The 22,999-nt window shown below is 51.3% G+C and overlaps 1 protein-coding gene and 1 long non-coding RNA gene across 8 annotated transcripts in view; one reads left to right on the top strand and one right to left on the bottom strand.

Moving 5' to 3' along the window:
* SYNE3 (spectrin repeat containing nuclear envelope family member 3) overlaps positions 1-22,001 on the bottom strand; it is an 88,749-nt gene extending 66,748 nt beyond the window's left edge. For 2 of the 7 annotated variants that reach the window (XM_082448303.1, XM_082448307.1), the window contains exons 1-2: positions 21,867-21,931; positions 3,465-3,648 (exon numbers count right to left, since the gene is read on the bottom strand). Coding sequence is in view for 1 of the 7 variants with exons in the window: in XM_082448307.1 (XP_082304433.1) it covers positions 3,465-3,504 (40 nt within the window). In the remaining 6 variants the exon portion in view is untranslated. Of the gene's footprint in view, positions 1-3,464; positions 3,649-19,834; positions 19,919-20,657; positions 20,799-21,866 lie in introns of all 7 variants that reach the window. The other 5 variants (XM_082448304.1, XM_082448305.1, XM_082448309.1 and 2 more) reach the window with 5 other exon arrangements.
* Positions 22,002-22,030: 29 nt separating this feature from the next.
* LOC309654413 lies at positions 22,031-22,999 on the top strand. The gene is made up of 2 exons (XR_014260235.1): positions 22,031-22,566; positions 22,840-22,999. It is a non-coding gene; the product is annotated as an uncharacterized lncRNA (long non-coding RNA).

Below are 22,999 nucleotides of genomic sequence, written 5' to 3'. Positions count from 1 at the left end.
CGCATGTAACAATTGGACCAGGACTTCCCCAGCGGTCCAGTGGTTAAGACTCCGTGCTTCCACTGCAGGGGGCTCGGGTTTGATCCCTGGTCGGGGAACTAAGATCCCACATGCCGTGCAACTCGGACAAAAACAAACAAACAAACAAACAACAACAACAAAAACAAATAGACCGCTTCTCGGGAATCCTCTTATCTAGCTGTGCCATTTTACAGATGGGGAGACTGAGGCTTAGAGAAGGCTAGAGACCCACCCAAGATCTTGCAGCAGCTCAGTGGCAGAGCTCTGGCCAGGACTCATCTTGGTATAAAAACATCTCTGCCTCTGAAGGAAAGCATTACATTTCTTCAAAATAACCCACAGATAAGAAACAATCGGGGGCTTCCCTGGTGGCGCAGTGGTTGAGAATCTGCCTGCTAATGCAGGGGACACGGGTTCGAGCCCTGGTCTGGGAGGATCCCACATGCCGCGGAGCAACTGGGCCCGTGAGCCACAACTACTGAGCCTGCGCGTCTGGAGCCTGTGCTCCACAACAAGAGAGGCCACAATAGTGAGAGGCCCGTGCACCGCAATGAGGAGTGGCCCCCGCTTGCCACAACTAGAGGAAGCCCTCGCACAGAAACGAAGACCCAACACAGCCAAAAAATTAAATAAATAAATAAATAATAATTAAAGGTGCTAATTAAAAAAAAAAAGAAACAATCAACTCTCATATTTATAGACAATTAATTTCCAACAAGCGTGCCAAGACAATTTAATGGGAAAAGAATAGTCTTTTTAACAAATGGTGCTGGGACAACTGGATATCCACATGCAAAAGAATGAACTTGGACCACTACTTCACACTATATACAAAAATTAACTCAAAATAGATCAAAGGCCAAATTGTAAGAGCCAAAACTATAAAACTCATAGAAGAAAACATAGGCGTAAATGTTCCTGACCTTGGATTAGGCACTGATTTCTTAGATGTGACACCAAAAGCACAAGCAACAAAAGAAAAAAAAAAAAGATAAACTGGACTTTATCAAAATTAAAAACTTTTGTGTTTCAAAGGACACCATCGAGAAAGCGAAACAACAACCCACAGAATGGAAGAAAATTTTGTAAATCATTTACCCACTAAGGGACTTAAATCTAGAAAGACAAAAACCCAACTATAAAATTGGCAAAAGATCTGAATAGACATTTCTTCAAAGACGACGTACCTACGAATAGCCAATAAGCACATGAAAAGATGCTCATCGTCACTAGCCATCAGGGAAATGCAAACTAAAACCAAAAGGAGATGCCACTTCACATCCACAAGGATGGCTATAATCAAAACAACAGACAATCACAAAGTATCGGTGAAGATGTGGAGAAAGTGGAACGCTCTTACGCTGCTGGTGAGAATATAAAAAGTATAGGCACTTTGAAACGCAGCCTGGCAGCTCCTCAAATGATTAAACACAGAGTTACCACATGATCCAGCGATTCCACTCCTAGGTATATTCCAAGAGAAATGAAAACATATGTCCACACAAAAACTTATACACAAATGTTCATGAGAGCCGAAAAAGTGGAAACAACCCAAATGTCTGTCAACTTATGAACGGATAAATAAAATATGTTACATCCATACCATGGAATATTACTCAGCAATAAAAAGGAATGAAGTAGTGATGTGGTTACAACATGTAAGAACCTTGAAAACATGATGCTAAATGAAAGAAGCCAATCACAAAGGGCCACATATTGTATGGTTCCACTTATACGAAATGTGTAGAACAGGCAGGTCTGTAGAGACAGAAGGGAAATGGGTGGGTGCCCAGGGCTGGGGTGGGTGCATGGGTGGACCGGGGATTGTGCAGGTTTGGGGTGGGGTAGTAAAACTGCTCTAAAAATGACTGGGGTGATGTTTTTACAACTCTGTGAATATACTAAAAGGCGTGGAATCGTACACTTTAAATGCACCCATTTAAATTGTATACTGTGAATTATATCTCAATAAAACTTTTTTTGTAAAAGAAACAATCAAAATCTCCAAACTAAGAGGGCCAAACAGACCTAGTTTAAGTACCCATTCCTGTGAGAAACAGACCCACCCCCGTGAGAAGTTACTCAATTCAATTAAACAGCATTTGCTGAGTTAACAATAAAAATATTTTTTATACTTGAGAGGCAGGTCTTTATTTTTTTTTTAGACAAAATAATTTAAATGTTCTTAAATATTAAGAAGAACATAAAATATCCAAAAATTATGACAATATTTCTGTTTTACATTACCGACAATTACAGAGAGAGAGAGCAGAGACATAGATTTATGTTAACATTAAGAGTGACAAAAAGAATTCAAGACAAAAATGACAGGGGAGAGCCAGTGAGAGGCAGGTCTTAATACTCATTCCCATTTTACAGACGAGGGCACTGAGATGGAGCAGTTTCCTGCTCTGCCCAAGGTCCCAGAGCTACTAGTTAGGAGATAAGGAATCAAATCCAAGACCAGTCGGCTTTAACATCCAGATATACACAGCGCTGAGCCAGGCGCAGGCTGCGGGTTATAAACACGGTCTGCGTGACCGCAGACTCTGAGGCTCTTACATGCTCAAATGGAGCGGCACACGAGAAACTCTCAGAGCCTAGAGAGTGGAGCAATGATGCTGATTAGGGGATCCAGGGAGGGGTTCACAGACGAGGGGACACACTGACTGAGATGGAAGGATGAGCAGGGTCTGGATAAGATGACAAGTGGGAAAGGGCATAACAAGCTGCTGGACCAGCATAAGCACAAGCTGGGAAAGTGCAACGCCAAGTTCAGGCTGCAGAGTGGGCTTGGGAATTGTTAAAGGACGCTGTGACGGAGAGGCAGGCCGGGGAGTCAGAGGGGTGCACTGACTTCCCTCTGTGGGCACTAGGGAACCAGCGAGGGTCTGTGAGCAAGGGAGTGGCATGCTCTGATCAGTGACAGACCCACAGGCAAGGAGGGCAGCGCCTGACCAATTGTCTGGAAACAATGCTGCACTGAAAAGGGTCCAGGCAACCTGGAACCTTCCATCACCTGCTAGGAAATGCTTTGTAAAGTGCCGTTTAACCCCAAGGCATTCTTTTTATTGGAAACCTGCTCTTCCACAAAGAAACCAGAGTTCAAGTCCAGGGATCTTTTCTCAACCGCTGACTGAATGTGCAAACATCTGATAAGCTGTGGGGAGCAGCCGTCATTCCTCCCCACGGTGTCTGCCCTTGAACCTCGTCCCATGGGCCCCCTCCCAGCAAAGCCCCCAGCCTCGCACCCCAGCCAACGCTGTTTGGTGGATAACGAGTGTTCTGCCTGCTCCTACCCTGTCCCCACCCCAGGTCATCTGTGACCTTATGATTGCCCTGGGTGAGTGTCAAGGTCATCATGAGTCTTAACTTTTGTATGCCAAAGGAGGCCCCTGTGGGTTGGGGAAAATGTCACCCAAAGTTCCCATGTATGAGGTTACCTGCTGGGTGCCAGGTGCTGGGCAGGTGCGGTGCATCCATTACCACCAACCACCAAGCAGGGGCGACCGCGTCACCTTACAGATGGGGAAACTGAGGCTCAGAGGGGCCAGCTCTCCTGCCCAGGTCTGAGTCGCAGAGTCAGGAGCAGGCCCAGGTCTGCTGGGCTCCAGCGCCCGTGCCACGCTTCAAGACGGCCAGCAAAAGGAGGAAGTGAGTCAGGAAGGCAAAAGAAGGGGGTTCCTTTCTGAGTCAGAACAGGATGTCCCATCCCATACCCGACTGATGCAGAGGCCGGGGGCGGGGCGGAGATGAACCCCTGCAGGTCAGACTGACGAGGTGCCCAGGCCAAGTCCTCTGCAGGGAGCGTGCCTGAGATGGGGGACTAGCTAAGAGGCATGCCCAGTTTGGGCGGGACTGCGATGGGCCCAGTGACACCAGGCCCCTCAGTGTACGGCTCGAAATGAATCAGGCCAGATGGGGCACCAACCAGGCGGTGGAGGCCCGACCTGGGTTTCCAGGAACTGACGGCCGAGAAGAATCCAGCTCACCCTCGCTTCTCCCCCTCTGTGCCTCTCACTCCACCCAGCCGTCAGGCCAGGTGATGATGAAGGGCGTGCCCTCTAGGGACCCGGGTGAACAGGCAGAGAGAGGGGCCCGTCTCATCTTCTAACCCAGAGCCACACCAGGCCCAACTTCCCTCTGCTCCAGAGCTTGGGAGACGCTTCATTCATTTACTGACAGATCTTGTTGCAACGCCTGCTCTGTCCCAGATGCTGTGGTGGGTGCTGAAGATCAGAGAGGTGAACAGGACCGACCAGATCCTGCGCCCTTGGGTCCCCTGGCAGCTCAGGCTCCCTTCCTTCTGCTGGAAGGTGGGCACAGTGTTCAGAGTCTTCTCAACACCCTCCACCCGCCCCAGTCTCTACAATACGGCATTTCTTGACCTGAGACCTTCTGGTATCCACTAGCTCACCTCACAAGTGTCCCGTGGGTAGCACTCACTAAATTCACTTTTCAAAATGTCTCTGTGAGGGCTTCCCTGGCGGCGCAGTGATAAAATCCGCCTGCCAATGCAAGGGACACGGGTTCGAGCCCTGGCCCGGGAAGATCCCACATGCCACGGAGCAACTAAGCCCGTGCGCCACAACTACTGAGCCTGCACTCTAGAATCCACGAGCCACAACTACTGAGCCCACGAGCCACGACTACTGAGCCCGCGTGCCACAACTACTGAAGCCTGCACGCCTAGAGCCCGTGCTTCGCAACAAGAGAAGGCACGACAATCCGCACTGCAACGAAGAGCAGCCCCCGCTCACCGCAACTAGAGAAAGCCCACACACAACAACAACAAAGACCCAACACAGCCAAAAATAAATAAATTTATTTTAAAAAACCAAAATGTCTCTGTGGACCAGGGGTTTTAACCTGCCCCCCTCCCCGACAATGGGTAAGACCCCTGGATTAGGCTATGAGGGCTCCCTGAGCCTCCTGAAATCTCATGCAGCATCTTGTGTGTATGCTTGTTCTCCTGGCAAGGTCTGCAGGTCTCATCAGCTTCCCAAAGGCCCCCTGACTAGTGCTACACCCGACTCATGGTGTTATTAACATTTCTCCTCGTAAGTGACCCAGAATATTCCCTGGGGTGGATGTCACAAACTTTCCTTAATCATTTCCACTTAGCTGGAGAGTTATGTCATATATTTGCTGTTGTTTTTCTCAGTCCAACTAGAACATTTGCAAATTTATCACTGATTTAACATTTGAGCAAGATCTGTACCCCCCTGGCCACAAGGCAGAGCCCTAATCTGCTCTTGTATTATCCCGCCCAAGAGGTCTTTTTCTGACCAGGAGAATTCATTTTTCTCTTCAGCATCAGCAGCTGGCCTTCTTTTCAGGGCTGTTTTCCACAAAGAAACAAAGTATGTGGTCACATGGCTGTAGCTGCCTGGTGTGTAACAAGGAGGACCAGAGACTAACCAAATCTGGGTGACGTTGGGTGGTCAGGCTGGGCTGGGCAGGGTGGGGCTCACTCCTGGTGAGTCACTGCACTGGACACCCTCCCCTCACCACGCACGCACGCGTACATACACACACACACACACACACACACACACACACATATATATACAGTGGAATACTACTCAGCCATAAAAAAGAATGAAATCATGTCATCTGCAGCAACATGGATGGACCCAGAGATTATCATACTAAGCGAAGTAAGTCAGACAGAGAAAGACAAATAGCATGTGATGTCACTTATATGAGGATACTAAAATATGACATAAATGGACTTACAAGATAGAAACAGACTCACAGACATAAAAAACAAACTTATGGTTACCAAAGAGGAAAGGGGGGAGAGGGATAAATTAGGAGTTTGGGATTAGCAGATACAAATTACTATATATAAAATAGATAATCAACAAAGTCCTACTGTAGAGCACAGGGAACTATTATTCAGTATCGTGTAATAAACTATAATGGAAAAAAATATGAAAAAGCATAATGAATCACCTGGCTGTACACCAGAAACTAACACAACATCGTAAATCAACTATACTTCAATTAAAACTCTTTGCCCTCTAGACCAAGGGTTGAAAACTTTTTCTGGAATGGGTCAGATAGTAAACATTTTAGGCTTTGTAAGCCAGATGGTCTCTGTCACAACTATTCAAATCTGTAGTTGTAGCGTGAAAACAGCCATAGACAGTATGTAAATGATGAGCATGGCGGTATTCCAATAAAACCTTGTTTACAAAATTATGTGGCATTTGGGCTGTGGGCTGCAGTTTGCCAACTCCTGCTGTGCAAATTATACAAAAACTGTGTGAAAAAAGATAAAGATTGAAAGGAACACAGGAAAAAGTAGAATGTTCTCTTAGAGCACTGGAATCATAGGCACATTTTTTAAATGTCAGTTTCTTTAAAGTGGTAGTAGTAGTTTTTTAAAAAATTAAAGTACTTTAAGGCTGCATACATTCTATTAACAAATTAAGAGATTTCACAGTTCCATTCGACTTTTTTAAATAAGTTAGAATTAGGAAGCCCAGCTTTCACATTATGCTGTACAGAAAACGTAGTCCGTGAAGTATGGCCAGCGTGGGACTGAATCTGGCTTCTTTATCTACTAGCTGTGTGACCCCAGGCAAGTTTATTAACCTCTCTGTTCCTCAGTTTCCTTGTTTGTAAAGTGAGGATACCAACGGCCCCAACAAGCATACAAAGGCCTGGCACTGGGCTTCCCTGGTGGTGCAGTGGTTAAGAATCCGCCTGCCAATGCAGGGGACACGGGTTCGAGCCCTGGTCCAGGAAGATCCCACATGCTGCAGAGCAGCTAAGCCCGTGCGCCACAACTACTGAGTCTGCGCTCTAGAGCCCATGAGCCACAACAACTGAGCCCGCGTGCCACAACTACTGAAGCCCACGCGCCTAGATCCCATACTCCACAACAAGAGAGAAGCCACTGCAACTAGAGAAAGCCCACACACCACAATGAAGACCCAACGTGGCCAAAAATAAATAAATAAATAAATTTAAAACAAACAAAAGGCCAAAAATAAATAATTAAATTTAAAACAAAAAAAAAACAACGAAGGCCTGGCGCTGAGCCTGGGGTACAGTAGGCCCTCAATACAAAGACGTGCCTTTCAGACCTACAGGACCCACAGGACCCACACAGGCAGGATCTTGCTGACCCTGGGTCTGTGGCATCACCAGGATCAAGGCAGACTAGAAAACCCAGCACGCTTTACTTCTCACCTAAGAAAAATGCCCTCCTATGGTTTTCAGGTTTGGTTTATAAAAGGATACAGAATAACCTGAACCCCACTTTCATTTATAAATGGCACCCCAGCTGTGAGAAGAACAGCCTAAAGAAGGCAGGGTTTGTTCCAAATGGGAGTTTTTGGAGCAAGGGAGTTCTCGGGGCTGCACTGGCCGAACCCCTGGGGAGACCCACGTCACCACAGGGGCTCAGGCCCAGTGTGCTTCTTCCTGGGGCCTGAGCCCCTGGGCCCTGACTCTTGAGGAGGCAGAGGGAACAGAGTCCTCTCTTTTTGGCAGAAAGGGGCACTTAGGGTTCAGAGTCAAAGGCCTTTCTGACTTAATCCCTCCAAGGCTCCACGGCCCGTACCTGAGAAAGTCCACAGCGCGTCCCAGGACAGTTGAGGTCCTTCTCCATCTATCTCTGCAGCCTCACCTCCCACCAATTCCCACCTCCTCTTCCTGAGCCAGAGCTCCCTGGGGTTCCCTGTATATACCATGTGGCTTCCCTTCTCAGTGCTCTTCTTTGCCTGCCCACATTCATTCATCAGTTCTGGCACCACTGCCTCCAGGGAGCCCTCCAGGATTTTTCAGGGCGTACCGGGCTGGGAACTAACACTGTTAAGCATGTACCAGGTGTCAGTCCCCATGTTAGGTGTTTATACACAGCTTATCGAGGTCTCTCACCTCTTGTTAAGTAGGAATGATTGTCTTCCTTATATAAAGAAATCAAGGTCCAAAGTGGTTAAGTGACCTGCCCAAGGTCATACAGAAGGTAATCCTGCTGCCTTGTTCTCCCCAACAGTCCCTTAGCAGAGCCCAAGAGGTTTAAAACTGTCTGCATTCTGCTGGAGCTGCAAGGTGGTATCCACTGAGCCATCCAGAAGAGTCCATCCTCCTTATCTCGATGCCGTGCCCGATATCTAGAAGCCTCAGAACACCACTAAGACTTCCCCCAGGAGCCTTCACCTCCCTGGAGTCCGAGGTCAATCGTTAACAGGCTGTGCAGATTATAATTAGCACATGCCAGTTCCTTCCCAGGCTTCAAGACGCCAGTTTTATGATGTGTCTGTGTGAAGCCAAGGGCACCGGCCTTGGGGACTGACTTGTTCCTTGCTCTCCGGGGTGGGGGGCAACATGAGGGGGTCACCAGCAGGGGTGAGTCACGTCCTTGCAGACACAGAGGTGCCACCCAAGCCCCTTGGACCTCAGGACCAGGGGCTACCAGCACCCAGGCAGCAGGGAGATGCCACCTGGGGCTCTGGGGAGCAGCGTGTTTCTGGGGCATGGGGCGCTTGGCCCTGCCGGACTCCGCTCCTCCCTCCCGGAGGGGACTGTGTCCAGGGCTGAGCTCCCCGTCAGTCCCAGCAGACAATACCTCACTGTTGTGTGCAGCGCTTGGAAGCTGACCAACCTCATCCCCCTGATGGGAGGGAGTTTACTCCCTTTCCTCCTGGAGGAATCTGGGCTCCCCAACAATCCCTTAGCAGAGCCCATGGCCCTCCTGCTGCTGCCCAGCAAGGTCACCCACGCAGCTGGGGGAGAGGGGCGGTCAGCATGTGAGCCCCATTCTTTGCACTCCCGCCCCGGGGGCCGGGGTCAGACACACGGGGCCTCCCACACTCGGCACAAATACCACATGACCTCCTAAAATGTGTTTTTCCCCTCCTGTTGCACAATGCTAGCTTTAGTGGATTTTCTTGCAAGGACTGATGGCCTACAAGATTTGCATGAAAGGCAAATGCCACCCTCCCCGACTTGACCGCGCTTAACAGTAGGGCCGCCACCACCCAGGGGAAGGTGTGTCCATTCTGCATCCACAGGAGGGGAGCCACATGTGCTGGGCCTGAATCACTTCCCCTCCACGGAACTGCAGCCTCCAGCCTGGCAGCAACTGGCCGGGGCATGTGACCTTCGGATATGGTCTGTTTACTTATTGCTTGCTTGTTGAAGCTAGATGATTCTAGAACCTTCTAGAATGTAAGTTCCATCAGAGCAAAAATTTTGCCAGTCGTGTCCACTGCTCCCATCCCTCTCCCTAGAATAGTGCCTGGCATGCGGTCGTACCTTGGCAAGGAGTTGGTGAGTGAATGAATGAATCGCTGCTCTACATATTCAGCGCCACTCATTTGTTCAAGAAACCTTTACAGGTGCCAAGTGCAGCAGAGAAAATACTAAGCTGGGACCTTCCCTTGAGGAGCTCATCATGTCGGGGGTGGGAGGGGAAGATGAATGAACAGAGAAGGCCAGTTAGAGAGTTAAGGTTCAGCTCAGAGGGGACACAGCGTGGTGAGAGACTGCCAAGGGAGGGAAGGGCATGCAGGATAGGGAACAGCATGTGCAAAGTAGCAAAGCATGAACTGGCATCTGAGTAATTTGTCCCCAGCGTGGAGGAAATGAAGGCGGAGACCCTCAACCCTCATTCCTTCACCCTACAGCATTTACTACCGGCTCTGTGCTCAGGGACAGGCAGAGGCTGGTCCGAGGACAGAGTGGTTTCTGTCTTCACGCGCTCACAGACTTGGGGGACAGCAGAGCCAGTGATTCTTCGTGCACAGGGGCGCTGGGAGCTCAGAGGAGGGGCAATCAAGTCTGAGGGGGCACCGAGGCTCAGGGGGCAGATGACCCCTCTTACACTGTCCATTGTGACCCAGACTGCCCAGTGCCACAGTCAGGATGGCAGGGCTCTGACTAACTAGGGTGACCCAAGTGTCTTGGTTTGCCCGGGGCTTCCCCAGTTTTAGCTCCAAAAGTCCTGTGTCCCAGGAGACCCCTCAGTCTTGGGCAAACTGGGAACAGCTGGTCACACTTACTTCCACCTTCATGTTCCCTCCCAACACCCCTCCCCCGCCAGCCTCTCAGCCACTCACAGGTGAGGGCTGGGTTTTTCGCAGCCAGGGTCCAGGGCAGCTTTTCCCCCCGGTAACCGAGTGGGAACAGAGGGCACAGCGATGGGTGAGTCTAATGCCCGTGTTCCTCCCTTCTCTGATTAAGTCTTCAGACAAGCGCAGGGGCGCAGGAAACACTGGCTCGGCCACCTTCCCAGGCTGCTGCAGGCTCTCTGGTCCCTTCACTGTTTCCCTTGTCTGAGCTTTACCTCCCGAGGCCTCCCCTATCCAAGGTCAGACTTCCTCCCCAGACTTCCTTTGTGCGTTCAGAGTGAGAACCATTGTAGGCGTCCAACACACACGTGCTGGGCTCAAGAAACAGGCAGCTAATGACGACTTTTCCATCTCCATTATACAGAAGAGAAAACCAAGGCATAAAACTGGTCAGGAACCCACCTCTGCTATTTATTTCCCAAGATCCTGATGATTCCATTATTCAAAAGCAGCTGCCTTAAATCCTGTCTTCTAGAACCCTCCCTACTAGCCCTGCAGAGACACACACCACAGACGTTCTCTCCCAGGAGGACTCAGAAAAACTTAAAATCTTGCCCAGATGCCTGTTTCCAAGCTGGGGCTTCTAAACCAGAGCTCCATGCAGAGCAACAAAGTTCCCCCTAAAATATTCACAGAAACCCCTCAGCCTGGTGCCTCCCCAAACTGCTAGAGGGCTGTGAGGTCCCCCAAATGATGCTGGTCTCCCCAAGAATCTGAGGCACAGCATGGAGGAGTTATAAGAGCCTGGCTCTAGAGGAAAAGGTCATTAAATTAACCACCTCCACAAGTCCCTAGAGAAACTAGATTTAGTCTCCTGTCTGGCTGTCTGCAAGGGCATCCCATAGAGAAAGCTAGGTCTTTCAAGTCACAGCCTTCAAGCTCTACCATTTATTACTAGCTTGTGTCCTTGGACAAGCTCTGTAACTTCTCTGGGCCTCTTTCTCCATAAAGTGCTAAATAAGATCTACTGTGCAGGGTTGCTGGATAAAGGGATAAAATATCCCTGTGCTCTTGAACTCTATGGAAGTGAGAGGAAATAGCTAGCCTTCGTGAAGGGTGTGCTATGTGCCAGAAGTGAACTGTCTTGCCTTGATTATTTCATTGATTTGATCGGTCGCACTATTATTGCCTCTACAGATGAAAGCACTGAGACTCAGAGAGGCTAAGCCATCTGCCCAAGGTTCCATAGCCAGCCCAGGACCAGTGTTCTCCCTCCCTCTTCACCACTAGACCTAATATTTGCTGATGAATGAACTAAGTACAACAACTAACACTAGATTCTATTTTAACCAACAGACACGAGACTCAGACCTGTTTCAGAGCTCTATTTGTAAGAACTGAAATGATTAGAACAGTGATTTGCTCCCATCTTTAAGGTCCACCCTCCACTGCAGAGAAGATTTCTAGAGCAGGGGACTGCTGAACCGTGGCCCACTGCCTGCTCCTGTACAGCTCTCCAGCTGAGTGATGTTTTCATTTTTAAATGGTTGGAAAAAAATCAAAAGAAGAGTCGTATTTCATGACAGGTGAAAATTACATGCAATGCAAATTCCAGTGTCCCCAAGTAGCTTTATCGGAACACAGCCCGCCCATTCATTTCCAAAGTGTCTATGGCTGCTTTCTAGATACAATGGAAAAACTGAATAATTGCGCTGGAGACCAAATGGTCCATGAAGCCAAAAATATTTACCATCTGTCCCTTTACAGAAAAAGTTTGCTGACCTCTGTTCTATCAGCTCAAGGGAAATACCTCACCCCAACCCTACCTATCAGCATAGCATTCTTCCAGGTCTGGGAATCCAGAAGATTCCTTACTATTCCTTTCAGGAAATATAATAGTATGCAGTCCCTGGTATCCAGAACGGGCTGATCAGGCAAAGTTTTCCCAATGCTGAGAGCCGTGTCTTCAGCAGAGTTTTCCCTCCGGAGTTCCCCTTACTTAGAGACACTTAGGTAGTGTTTGTCATTAAGGTGAGGTCTTCCCAGCGCTGTCAGGGACACTGTTGGGGCCACCTACCCATGCCCTTCAGGACGGCACCGGAATCACACCTGGATCCTGGATTGGGTTCCACCCTCCCCAGGGGGTGCCATGGCAGGAATCCCTAGAAGACAGTTCAAAGACAACAGGAACCTCACAATCGCTCTGAAAGGAGGCACACAGGCCAACTCTCCAGTGATAATAGGTAGGTGCCCCGGGACACAAGCCGAAAAAGCCAGCTGGGGTCAGGCAGGGTTTGTTCACCTGAAGTTCTAGTTCCGTTTCCCTTCTGGAGAGTCTAAGGGCAGCCATGGTGAGTACTCCTTGGATCCATCAGGATGTCAGGCTTTGAGGGGCCCTTGGAAGTCATCTCGTTCCGCGTTTTTACACACTTTGGCCGATTGTGCATCATCACATCCATGATCTGGGCCACATCTGGGGACGCCTGCACTATTATTTTTTCTCGTTCGTTTGTAAGAAATTCAACCCGTTGAAACTTAAATTTATTTTAAGAGGAGACCTTTTATTGTTACCTTAAATAGAAAGCCAGGGTGAGGATCGATTGCCATGTATAGAACATCAAAAGGAATAAATGCAATGAATATAAACACCACTTATTTATCTCTATCTGGTGGTCAGCCCATAGAGAGAGATGGGCGAGTGTCAGAGAGGGGTCAGACCAGATTAGCTCCACACGGAGATGGTCTCTGCACAAAACCCAGGGCTTCTCAACCAGCTCTGTGCACGAGAATCACCCGGGGAGCTTTGACAAAGTACAGATAAGCAGTCCCAGGTCCAGAGATTCACCCTTTAGCCGAAGGCGGCGCCCAGGTGATGATGAGAACATAGGATAATCAGAAGGATTAAAAAGAAGGAAGATGGAGAGGAAGACAGAAGGGCGTTATGTCACCTGTGCTCTCAGTTAGTGCACCACAGTCATCCTGTCAGCTACTAGTAGCCCCCTGGTCCAAACTCAGAGCTCTGACCTAGTTTAAGCTCCCTCGCTGTATTGAAAGGGACCCCGAGGCCGGACTGGGAGTCAGACAATAGGGCCTGGAGTGGTGACATTGACTTTTATCCCATAATTAATTCTACGAAAGAACAAAATTGCATTGGCCATTAGGGATGGCGGGGACCTTGGGAAGGAAAGAAATGACTGAGGTATGTGGTCTGCACCCTGTGTACCCCAATAAGAGTCCTCCGAAGGGGACAGGCTTAGGCTGCGTCGACTCCAGCCCATCATGCCCCCCCGGACGGGCCTCGGCCAAGAACACCTGAGCCTGGGCTGACTCACCAGCAGCTGCGCTGGATCCAACAAGTGCCAGTGCCGGGGCCGAGGCAAGCGGAAGTGCCGAGCTCCCTTCCAAGTGACCCAAATTGTCATCAAAGTCACCTCCCAGCTAGGGAGCGCCTCGGGTGAACGGGGAGTGCTCGGGAAGGCTGGAGAAGGAAGAGACCGGAAGTGGGGCCAAGCACCTGCTTGGAGCTGGGAATACCTCGTAAACTTGTGATCACATCTGCCCCTCACACCAGCTCTGCAGGGAAGGTGTGACCAGACCCCCTGAACCGGCGAGTTGTCCAGGCCCGTAGAGCTTATGTGACTTGCCAAGATCACACTGCAGGTGGCAGAATCAGGGTCTCAGCCCAGGTCTGTCTGATGTCACCATTCCAGGCTGCCGGTTCCACACCTCAGGCCCAAGAGCAGAGAAAAATCAGGCAAAGTAGAAGGTCTACCTCTCCTTTGCATAGGAAGACAGGTGACACCTTGCTCTGTGGGCTAAACTAGCATTTAACAATCCCTTAGCTCCAGGCGGGGTTTTGTGGCTTGTGATACCTGCTCACACGTACCAAGCCCGGTGAAGAGTGTAGCACATGTCCCCCCGCCCCAACTTTGCAGAGAAGGGAACTGAGGCCCAAAAGAACAAAGTTAAAGGGTCCATCATGGGGCCTCTCCCAGCTCCCTGGGAGCTGAGCCATAGTCCCTGGGATGGGACAGTCTGTTTAAAGCATCTACCTCCCCCCACCAGACTGCTCCCACCCAGGGCAGGGACATGTCCATCTCCGTCAGCGCATTGAAGGAATGCAGCTGCCCAAGGAGAGCAGCTTCCAGGGCGGAAGGGCCCAGATCTCTGGCACAAACGTGTGCCTCTACGGCTCCCGAAGCAAAGTTGGCTCCAGCCAGGAGCCGATTCCAATAGGGGACAAATATAGGAACTTATGGGGACCTCCCCTCCCTTCCTCAAGGGAGCAAGCAGCAACAAGCAAAGACTTAAGCTTTCAGGTGGTTTTATCCAGAAGGAAATGGGGATGAGACACCACAAGATGAACTTTTTAAAAAATCCATTTTCTAAAACTATTTCTGAGCAAAGTTGAGTTTGAAATCAACAAACCGATAAATAGGCCAATTACGTAAACCAGGCTCGATGGTTGCCAGGCTCTGAGGAAAGGAATGTAACCTGGCAACCCCAACTGGCTCACATCCAATCTACAGCCACCGGCTTGCGGTCACCAAGTTCGGACAGCTGGGGAGCCAGCCGCAGGTGGAGATCCTTGGGTCCAAGCTAGCAAAGGGCGTGTGCAGGGCACGGTGCTCCGGGGTGGGCCCCAGCTCTGGGGAACCCGTGGCATTCCTGAACCCCTATGACACACAGAGAGGGTTTCCACACAGAGAGGATTTCCTTTGAGGAATGGCCTGGCAGTGTGAGAGCCTTTGGGGATTGCAGAGAAAGAACTAGAAGCCCTGGTAAGGAGGCCTGAGTCCTCGGTCTGACTCACCGCGTCCTGCCCAGTGCACTCCCAGCATGGAAAGGCCCATGTAGACCTGCATGAGCTCTGGGATCAGATACTCTGAGTTCAGTTCTTAACTTCACTGCGAGCTAGCTGAGGACAGCTGAGTTAACCTCACTGTAAACGGGACTATCGGAGCACACGTCACGGGACAGTTGTGAAGATAAAGAGAGAAAATGCAGAGAAACTTCAGTAAGGGCTGAACAGATGTTAACTGACACGATAAACCCGGCAAGGGGGCTCACGGCATCCCATCCAGCCCATCAGCTTAGACATTCTTTCATTCATTCATTGATCCATTCATTCCTGCATTCCGTAAATACGTGTTGAGCAGCTACAACGGCCAGGCTGCTCTGGGGACAGAAAAACAATCTCACCCTCCTGGAGTTTTCAGGGAGATGAGACAGAAGCTAAACTCGATTGTAAATAAATAACTAAGATAATTTCAGGTAGTGATAAGTGCTAGAGAGACAATAAAACAGGGAGATAAGGACAGGGTAGAGAGGGGCAGGGGATGGGATGGGCATTACTGGGTGGGCAGGATGACCCCCTGGAGGCTGTGACTGTGAGGTGAGATTTCCAAGAAAAGAAGGAGCAGCCACGGAAAGGCCTGGGGGAGGCACGCTTCATGCAGAGGAAGGAGCAAGAAGGAAGACCCTGCGCAAACGCTGGGCGTGAACAGGAGAGAGAACAAACGTCAGGTCTGGGTCCCAGAGAGGCCAAGAGATGTGTCCGGAGTTCCAGGGCCAGCCCCCGGAGAGTCCAGGAAGATGGACGGTTCTCCAAGGAGAAAGTCCCCTGAAGAGGGCCACAAAGGGAGAGAAGGCGCGTGACACCTTCTCTCCGCAGCCTCCGGTCACCTTTCTTCTCTGTGTCCTGGGAATTATTAGGAAGTGCCCTGACCGCTTCATTCAGGGGTGGTATGAGCATCAGCTGCCCTCAAGTTTGTAAGATCCTGTTTTAAACCGTAAAGCCTTTTCGCTAAATAATAATAATGAAAATAATAATAAGCTCTTTCTGGTTGGGATGTGAGAATAAATAATCCTCTACGCCTGCCCTCCAGGAGGTCATAATCTAGCAGGAAATCAACACGAAAACTGAAAACTACCTATCACTTGCAAAGTGCAAGGAGACCATGGAAACAGAATCACCAACCCTGACCGGGTAGTTGAGGAAGACTTCTAGGAGGAGGTGATGTCTAGCCAGGTGTTGGTGGGGAGGTAACAGCTGGGCAGAGGTAACCTCTGGAGCACAGTCTGGAGGTGGGAAAGATCGGGATGAGTCTGGCGCCTCGTGGGACCGGGAAGTAGCCCAGCGGTAGAAAGCATGAAATGCCAGCCCAGTAGGCTGGAGGCTTGGGACTTAATCCTTAGAGCAAGGGGGCGGGGCGGTGGGGGCATTGGAGGCAGATAAGCAGGGAATCACCCGATTAAGTGACCTGACCCCTCTTGGGAGGGGCAGGGGGGCAGACTGCAGCGGCCAGACTGAAGGTCCCCAAACACCTACCGTGAGGCTGTGGTTCTTGGATGAGAGGAAACATTCAGACTTCAAGGCACCTTAGAGATCTCCGAATTCCAACCTCCCTTTTTAAAGGGCAGGAAACAGAGACCAGCCCAGGTGAAGGTCAAACAGGTCTGTGAATGAGGGCACCTCCTAGCATCACAGAAAGGCCAGCTCTTTGCAACAACAAGGAAAGAGGCTCCCCCAGTGAGTCAGCCCTGCTGCATTATTTCAGCAAATGTCACTTGGGAGGGGCTCAGCCCTTTCCAGATCTCAGATAAAACTCTTGACTTCAACCAGTGGCCACTGTGGGCTTTGGCTTCTGAGGAGTGAAGGGTGTGTTCACACACAGCACACTTAAAACAGTTTCTCGTCTCTTTAGTACTCCCTGGGGTGAAACTCCTGCCTCATCAATTACCTGTCATGTGATTTGGGGCAAGACGGTTAACCTCTCTGAACCTGTTTCCCCAACTGAAAAATGGGGATCACCACATCCATGGCACGAAATTGCTTTGATAACTTATAAATATATCAAGCGTGTCCTGCAAAGAGTAGGAGGAGCCCTAAGAGGGCTTCCAGGAGGAAAGGCACTGCTTGTATGTTCCCTTCGGTAACGTTTCTGTCCACGGAAGTCCTGGAAGTGCTGTGGTCACCGCTTGTTGTAGCTCTCTTCTGACTTTTTAAAATTGAAACGATCGCATCAGTTTAATCTCAGATATACCACCCATTTCCCTGCCTTGCAGTACTAGCAGTAGTAGCGGCACAGGTGTGGTGGGTGGGGCCCTGATGAGAGTCAGTAGTAGCAGCACAGAGCGAACTGTCTTCTCTAACTACGTGCCTCGCATTCCCTCGGCCGTAAAACCGGCAGATGGGTCCAGGGGACCTGAGGTTCCTCCCAGCTCAAATACGTCAGGATTTTCTGATTTCAGAAGCATAAATCATGAGGCCAGGACTTTAAAGAATCCTGTTGATCATCTGAGATGGTAGAGTGTGAAAGTCACTTTCTTGTTATGACTTCAGAAGAGGGAGATTACTTCTACTGAATGAGAAACCATGTGTCTGTTATACAACAGGATTTGTGTTTGTTTTATTTTTTAAACCCAGGCAGATTAACATTTGAATCTCTGGGAAGAGTGTGATTTTCTAAGAGAGCTTTGTGAAAATGCTCTATATTACCTTCTAATTTTACTTCTATGTATGATTTGATATATAAACAATGGAATATATATTGTATTACATTATATATGTATTATGTTTACATATTATATACATTGTATATGTATTTGTTTCTTATTTGCAAGTGATGAAGCATGAAAATATTTTTAAATAATGCCCACGAGCCCACAGAACCAGTGGATCCCACTGAGAATGGAGCAGGCTGACCCTGTACCCTCTCCCCCACCACAGATGACCACCTTGATTTTGCATTATCATTCCCTTGCCTTTTTTTTTTTTAAACCTGCTTAAATTTGTGAAACAGGATCTAGGTATAGAGGGGTGCATGAAACATACCTGTACTCACAAGTCATTACAAGGTGAATTCCCTCATAACCCCCGCCCCCCCGACCATGACCCTCTCAAGCCCAATCTCCTCTCCCCCCAGCCCAAGGTGATACTTGACTTTTATTTAAGGTAATCACCTTCTTGCTTTTTGCCACCATTTTACATCTCATGTATATATTACATGAGATGTATATATATTAGTCAACTCATGTTAGTGTGCTTGTGTTTTGACCTTTCTAATTTCCTAAGCAGCCTCTGCCTTTCCCCTGAGTCTTTCAAAGTATTCTGGGTATGCTAGGATTCCCTTTGCCAAATGTGCAGCCTAGAAATCCAGGCAAGAGGTGCAGGCCACACTACATTGTTGCAACGACATTAGGAGGATTAGTAATAATAACACCATGGTAACGCCTCTTTCTGGTGTGTCCCCCCCACGCCAGGCATTCTGCTGAGTGTTGTCTCCAGTTGTCTCATTTATCCTCCCAGCAACCCCACCAGGAGGTGTTGGGGCCTCTTAACTCTGTTTTGATGATGACAAAATCAAGCCTTCTGCTGCCAGGACCGTCCGTCCCCCCATCTCCTTCCTAGCTGCTCACTGCCAGGGAATTCATCCTTAAGTCCTGAAGCAAAGATTCCCTGGCCGGTGGGTAGGGGCCGAGAGGGTGGACAGACACTTCCCCAACTTCCATCAGCTCCTCCCAGGTTCCTCTCTCTGTGATCCAGCTGGGCTTCTTTTAGATATTACGGAAAAAAAAAAAAAGTTTGGAATCCACTTCTTCCAGCAAATGCCAATGTCTTAACGTTGATTGGATCCTGCCTCATCAGTACTGTCAGCCTGATAATTGACGTATAACACTGTCCTTGTATTGTCCGAGACAGGCAGCGTGGTGGAGTGAAGAGCATCAAGTCAAAAGCCCTGAGTTCAAGACTTGTGGTTGCCAGGGGGGAGGGGGCTGGGGAAAGGATGGAGTGGGAGGCTGGGGTTACGAGATGTGAGCTATTATGTATAGAATGGATAAACAACAAGGTACTACTGTATAGCACAGAGAACTATATTCAGTATTCTATGATAAACCATAATGGAAAAGAATATTAAAAAAAGAATATATATATAGAACTTCCCTGGTGGTGCAGTGGTTAAGAATCCTCCTGTCAATGCAGGGGGACATGGGTTCGAGCTCTGGCCCGGGAAGATCCCACATGCCGCGAAGCAACTAAGCCCGTGCACCGCAACTACTGAGCCTGTGCTCTAGAGCCCGCGGGCCACAACTACTAAAGCCCACGTGCCTAGAGCCCGTGCTCCACAACAAGAGAAGCCACCTCAGTGAGAAGACCACGTAGTGCAACGAAGAGTAGCCCCCGCTCACCGCAACTAGAGAAAGCCCGCACACAGCAACAAAGACCCAATGCAGCCAAACATAAAAAAAAGAATACATATATATGTATAACTGAATCACTTTGCTGTACAGCAAAAATTAACACAACATTGTAAATCAAATATACTTCAATTAAAAAGAAGAAGAAGAAGAGGTAGAAGAAGAAGAAGGGGAAGGAGGAAAGAAAAGGAAAGAAAAAAAAAAGCCCCGAGTTCAAATCCTGACTCCACCACTCCTGGCCTCTGAATCTCTCTCCTCATCTGTCCCTGGGCCAGGAGTGGCAGCCTTGCCTGCGGTCAGAATCCTAGGAGGTGAGAGACAGCAAATGCTGCCTAAGAGCCCAGAGTCCCCTGGAGTCCCCTCCTGGTGCCTCTCAAATCTCTGCCTGGGTCAAGCACCAGCTTTCAGTGCCAGAAGAGCTCAGAGGGAGATGATCAAGGCCACCCGCCATTTGACAGACATGGGGACATCAAGATAGAGGGGGAGAGGGTGGAACTGAGCGGGAGGGTACTCAGGTGTCCTAACCAGACCCCATCACCCCAAACTGTGACACCTGCTCCCATGTGCTGAGGCTGACACGGCACGGAACACTGTTGAAGGGAAGTCCCATTTCATTCTCTCAGCGGGCGGTATGGTCATCCCATCTCGTGGGGAAGCAAACTGAAGCCCTGAAAGGTGAAGTAACGTTTCCACGATCACACAGCTGAGAAGAGGCTAAGGCAGGGCTGGAACAGCTAGTCTGACGTCCACCCTCGTTTCTAACAGCTGAGCAATACGGGAGGCCCTACTGCCCACTGGGCACCCAGGGGCTCCAGGGCGCTTTGGAGGTTGTGCTGGACCTGCCCGGTCTTGCCTCCCCAGCATGGAGGTCACCCTGCAGCCAAGCCACGCTCCTCCAACAGTCCCCGCCCCAGGTTTCTGCATCACAAGGCAGAGTGGCCACCCAGGCAAGGACAGGTCCCTGGCTGTGGGAAAACATGCAAAACACCCGGGCTAGAGGTTTGTTCCCATGGAGACAGAAGGAACTCAGACTTCCCCTGAAGGGTGCCTGCATGCGCTAGAGGCCAGCCTGCACCCTGGGGCAGAAACCTGAGCCCAGATTCTCACTACTCCCCTCAGAGCCGCCAGCAAATCCTCAGGTCCTCTCCTCAGGAGCCCCAGCAAGAGAGGAATGAGTTCCAGAAATAAGCCCTCCCAGCCCACACCCCCTCCAGCTGCCCTCCAAGGGGCCTCTCTGGCTGCAAATGATGCCCCAGGGCCTGCAGGCTTGGCACAGCTGTGGCCGTCTGCCTGAGGAATGCACAGACCCACACGTGTCAGAGAGCTCCGCTGGGGCATGGTTACAGGAAACAGGGCAAAACAGCCTGTTGGCACAGTGCACTCCCCCTCTGCCTCCCAGCTCCTGACCTCTGATAGCTGTTGGCTGTCCTGGCTGTGCAGGAGGCAGGGCTGGACCCTTCAAGAGTCAAGTTCTGTTTTTGGCTGTGTGGCTCTGGGCAAATCACTCCCCCTCTCTGGACCTGTTTCCTCTGGATGAAGGAGGCTGTCCTGTCAAGCTCAGAAGGGCAGCGATTTTGTGACATGCTCCCTTTACTGGGAGGACAGTCACTTTTCCCCACTGTCTCCTCCTGCCCTCCTTCATGTGAAATGAGGCATGCCCCCCCCCGCCCCCGCTCCGGGCACATCAGGCTCCCCCACTGGCAGTCCTTGGCTGTAAAAGGCCCCTCATTAGTGCCAGGAGGAACCTGGGAGAGGGTCCCAGGGCAGCCTTGGGCCAGAGCTTCAGGGCCAAAGTGATAAAACAATAACATTTATTATCACCCCACCGCAGCTGGAGTTCCCCGCCTTAGAGTTTTGAAGCGGAGGTCAGTGGGCTGCGCTGGGCACTCACTGCTCCTGGGATGACCAACAGGCCACGTCCACCAGATCCACTGTTTGGAGTCAAGATCTGAAGATTCTAAGAGGAGTCAGCATCCATGTGGGGCTCCTTCAGGCCCCACAAGAGATTTCTGCCCTCACTCTCCCCTCCTTTAGAGATGTGGCATGAGACTCAGAGAGGCTGAGAAGCTTGCCCAAGGCTGCACAGCCGGGGGTTCTGAAGGAAACTGATCCTGCCTGCGGGTGCGACTTCCTCTTCCTACCGTGGGCTCTGGGCTCTCTCAGGCACTACGGAGCGAGCTCGTGGTCGCCCGGAGCGGGTATTCCTGCCGGCGTTTACCGCCCGGTCCGGGGACACGCGGCGGCGCGAGCCCGCAGGGACAGGTCCGCTCGCCCCAAATGGAGGCAGAGCGAAGATTGGAGGCGGCGCCCGGCCCTCCGGGGACGCCCTGCCCGGGGCTTACGGGCTTTTTCCTGGGGACCGAACCTCCAGGGTTGGGGAGCAGAAAGGCTAGGGGATTTCGCAGGCGGCAGGAAATGGTTGGGTTTAAACTAAAAATACCCGCCCGCCCGCAGCTGTCACGCCCGGGCCCCCGCCCTCGCGCCGGGCGCGCCTCCCCAGGTCCCCTTGACTTTCAGCGACCCCGATCCCTGGGGGACGCGCCACGGCTGGGCAGGGGGGGTGAGGACCCGACCCTCTCGGTCCCCGTCCCGGCCTCCCGGCCCCGCGCCACTTACCCGGCCGGGATCTTGCAGGAGCGCGGCGCCGCGGGCACTCCGGGCCGAACCGCCCTACCCCTCCCTGCGTCCGGAGAGGCTCCGGGCTGGGCGGGGCCGGGGCGGGACACGGACACTCGCCCCCGCCCCGCCCAGTCCTCTGGGGACCCGGCAAGGGCGCCGCCCCCAGGCCCCTCCAAGGTGGCGGGGCGAGAGAGGGACGCGCCGGGCTCCGCGCGCTCGGCGGAGGCCCCCGAGGCTCGGCCCCAGTCCGGCGGGCGGAAGGAGCGCTGCCGTGGGGGGGTTCCCACTCTCACCCCAGGCCCCGCGCCCGGGGCTGCCCTCTCCGGCTCGGGAGCCGCCCCGAGCCCCGCCCCCCGCCTGCCTCCGCCCGGGTCTCATCCTTGCGGATGGCGCGGAGCTGCCGCGCCCCGGGGGAAAGTTCGATCTGCGGACTTCCTCTGTGCGTCCAGCCTTGGGGAGGAGGCTGGGGGCCTGGGAGGTCTTGCCCTCTGGGAGCCGAGATGGGGGCAAAGGCAGGGGCTCCCCTCCCGGAGGCGCGAAATCCAAGGAGGAAGTGACACTTACCAGCCAGCCTGACAGAGGGGGCGCCCCATCCGGCCCCTCCCACCCCACAGTCCCAGGAGCCACCTTGCGAGAGATCTTCGCGCCCCAGGCTCGGATGGGAGACACCCAGGATGCCGAGAGGAGGCGATGGGGGGTGAGTCACGAGGAATGTGAATCCCACCCATAATCAACCTCCTACAAACCCGAGGCGCTAGAATGTGCCTCCCCTTCGGTCTCCCCGCGCGACCCGCCCCCCAGCGGACACTTCCTCCCACGCGTTCGCAAACCCGAGATCCAGGGACTCCAAGTCTTTAACCTTACAGCAGAAAGTCTAAATCTTATCTGCCTCTGCCTTCGTGCTCCCAGCACATTCAGGCCTTTGGACTGTCCCCCACCTCCGCGCTGATCTTTGTCCGAGTAATCACAGGTTTGCACGATCGGGTCCGCCTCCTTTGGATGGCGATGAGAGCCGCTCACGTAGGATACAACTTGCAGAACTCTGTACCACGTGGACTCCAGTCTTCACAATTCAGGTGTGGCTACGCCCATGTTGCAGATGAAGAGTTAAGTAAATGTCCCAAATCTAA

Source organism: Balaenoptera physalus (genome assembly GCF_965194825.1).
Source record: "Balaenoptera physalus genome assembly, chromosome: 2".
Classification (NCBI taxonomy): Eukaryota; Metazoa; Chordata; class Mammalia; order Artiodactyla; family Balaenopteridae; genus Balaenoptera; species Balaenoptera physalus.
This window is presented reverse-complemented; position numbering and strand designations above follow the sequence as displayed.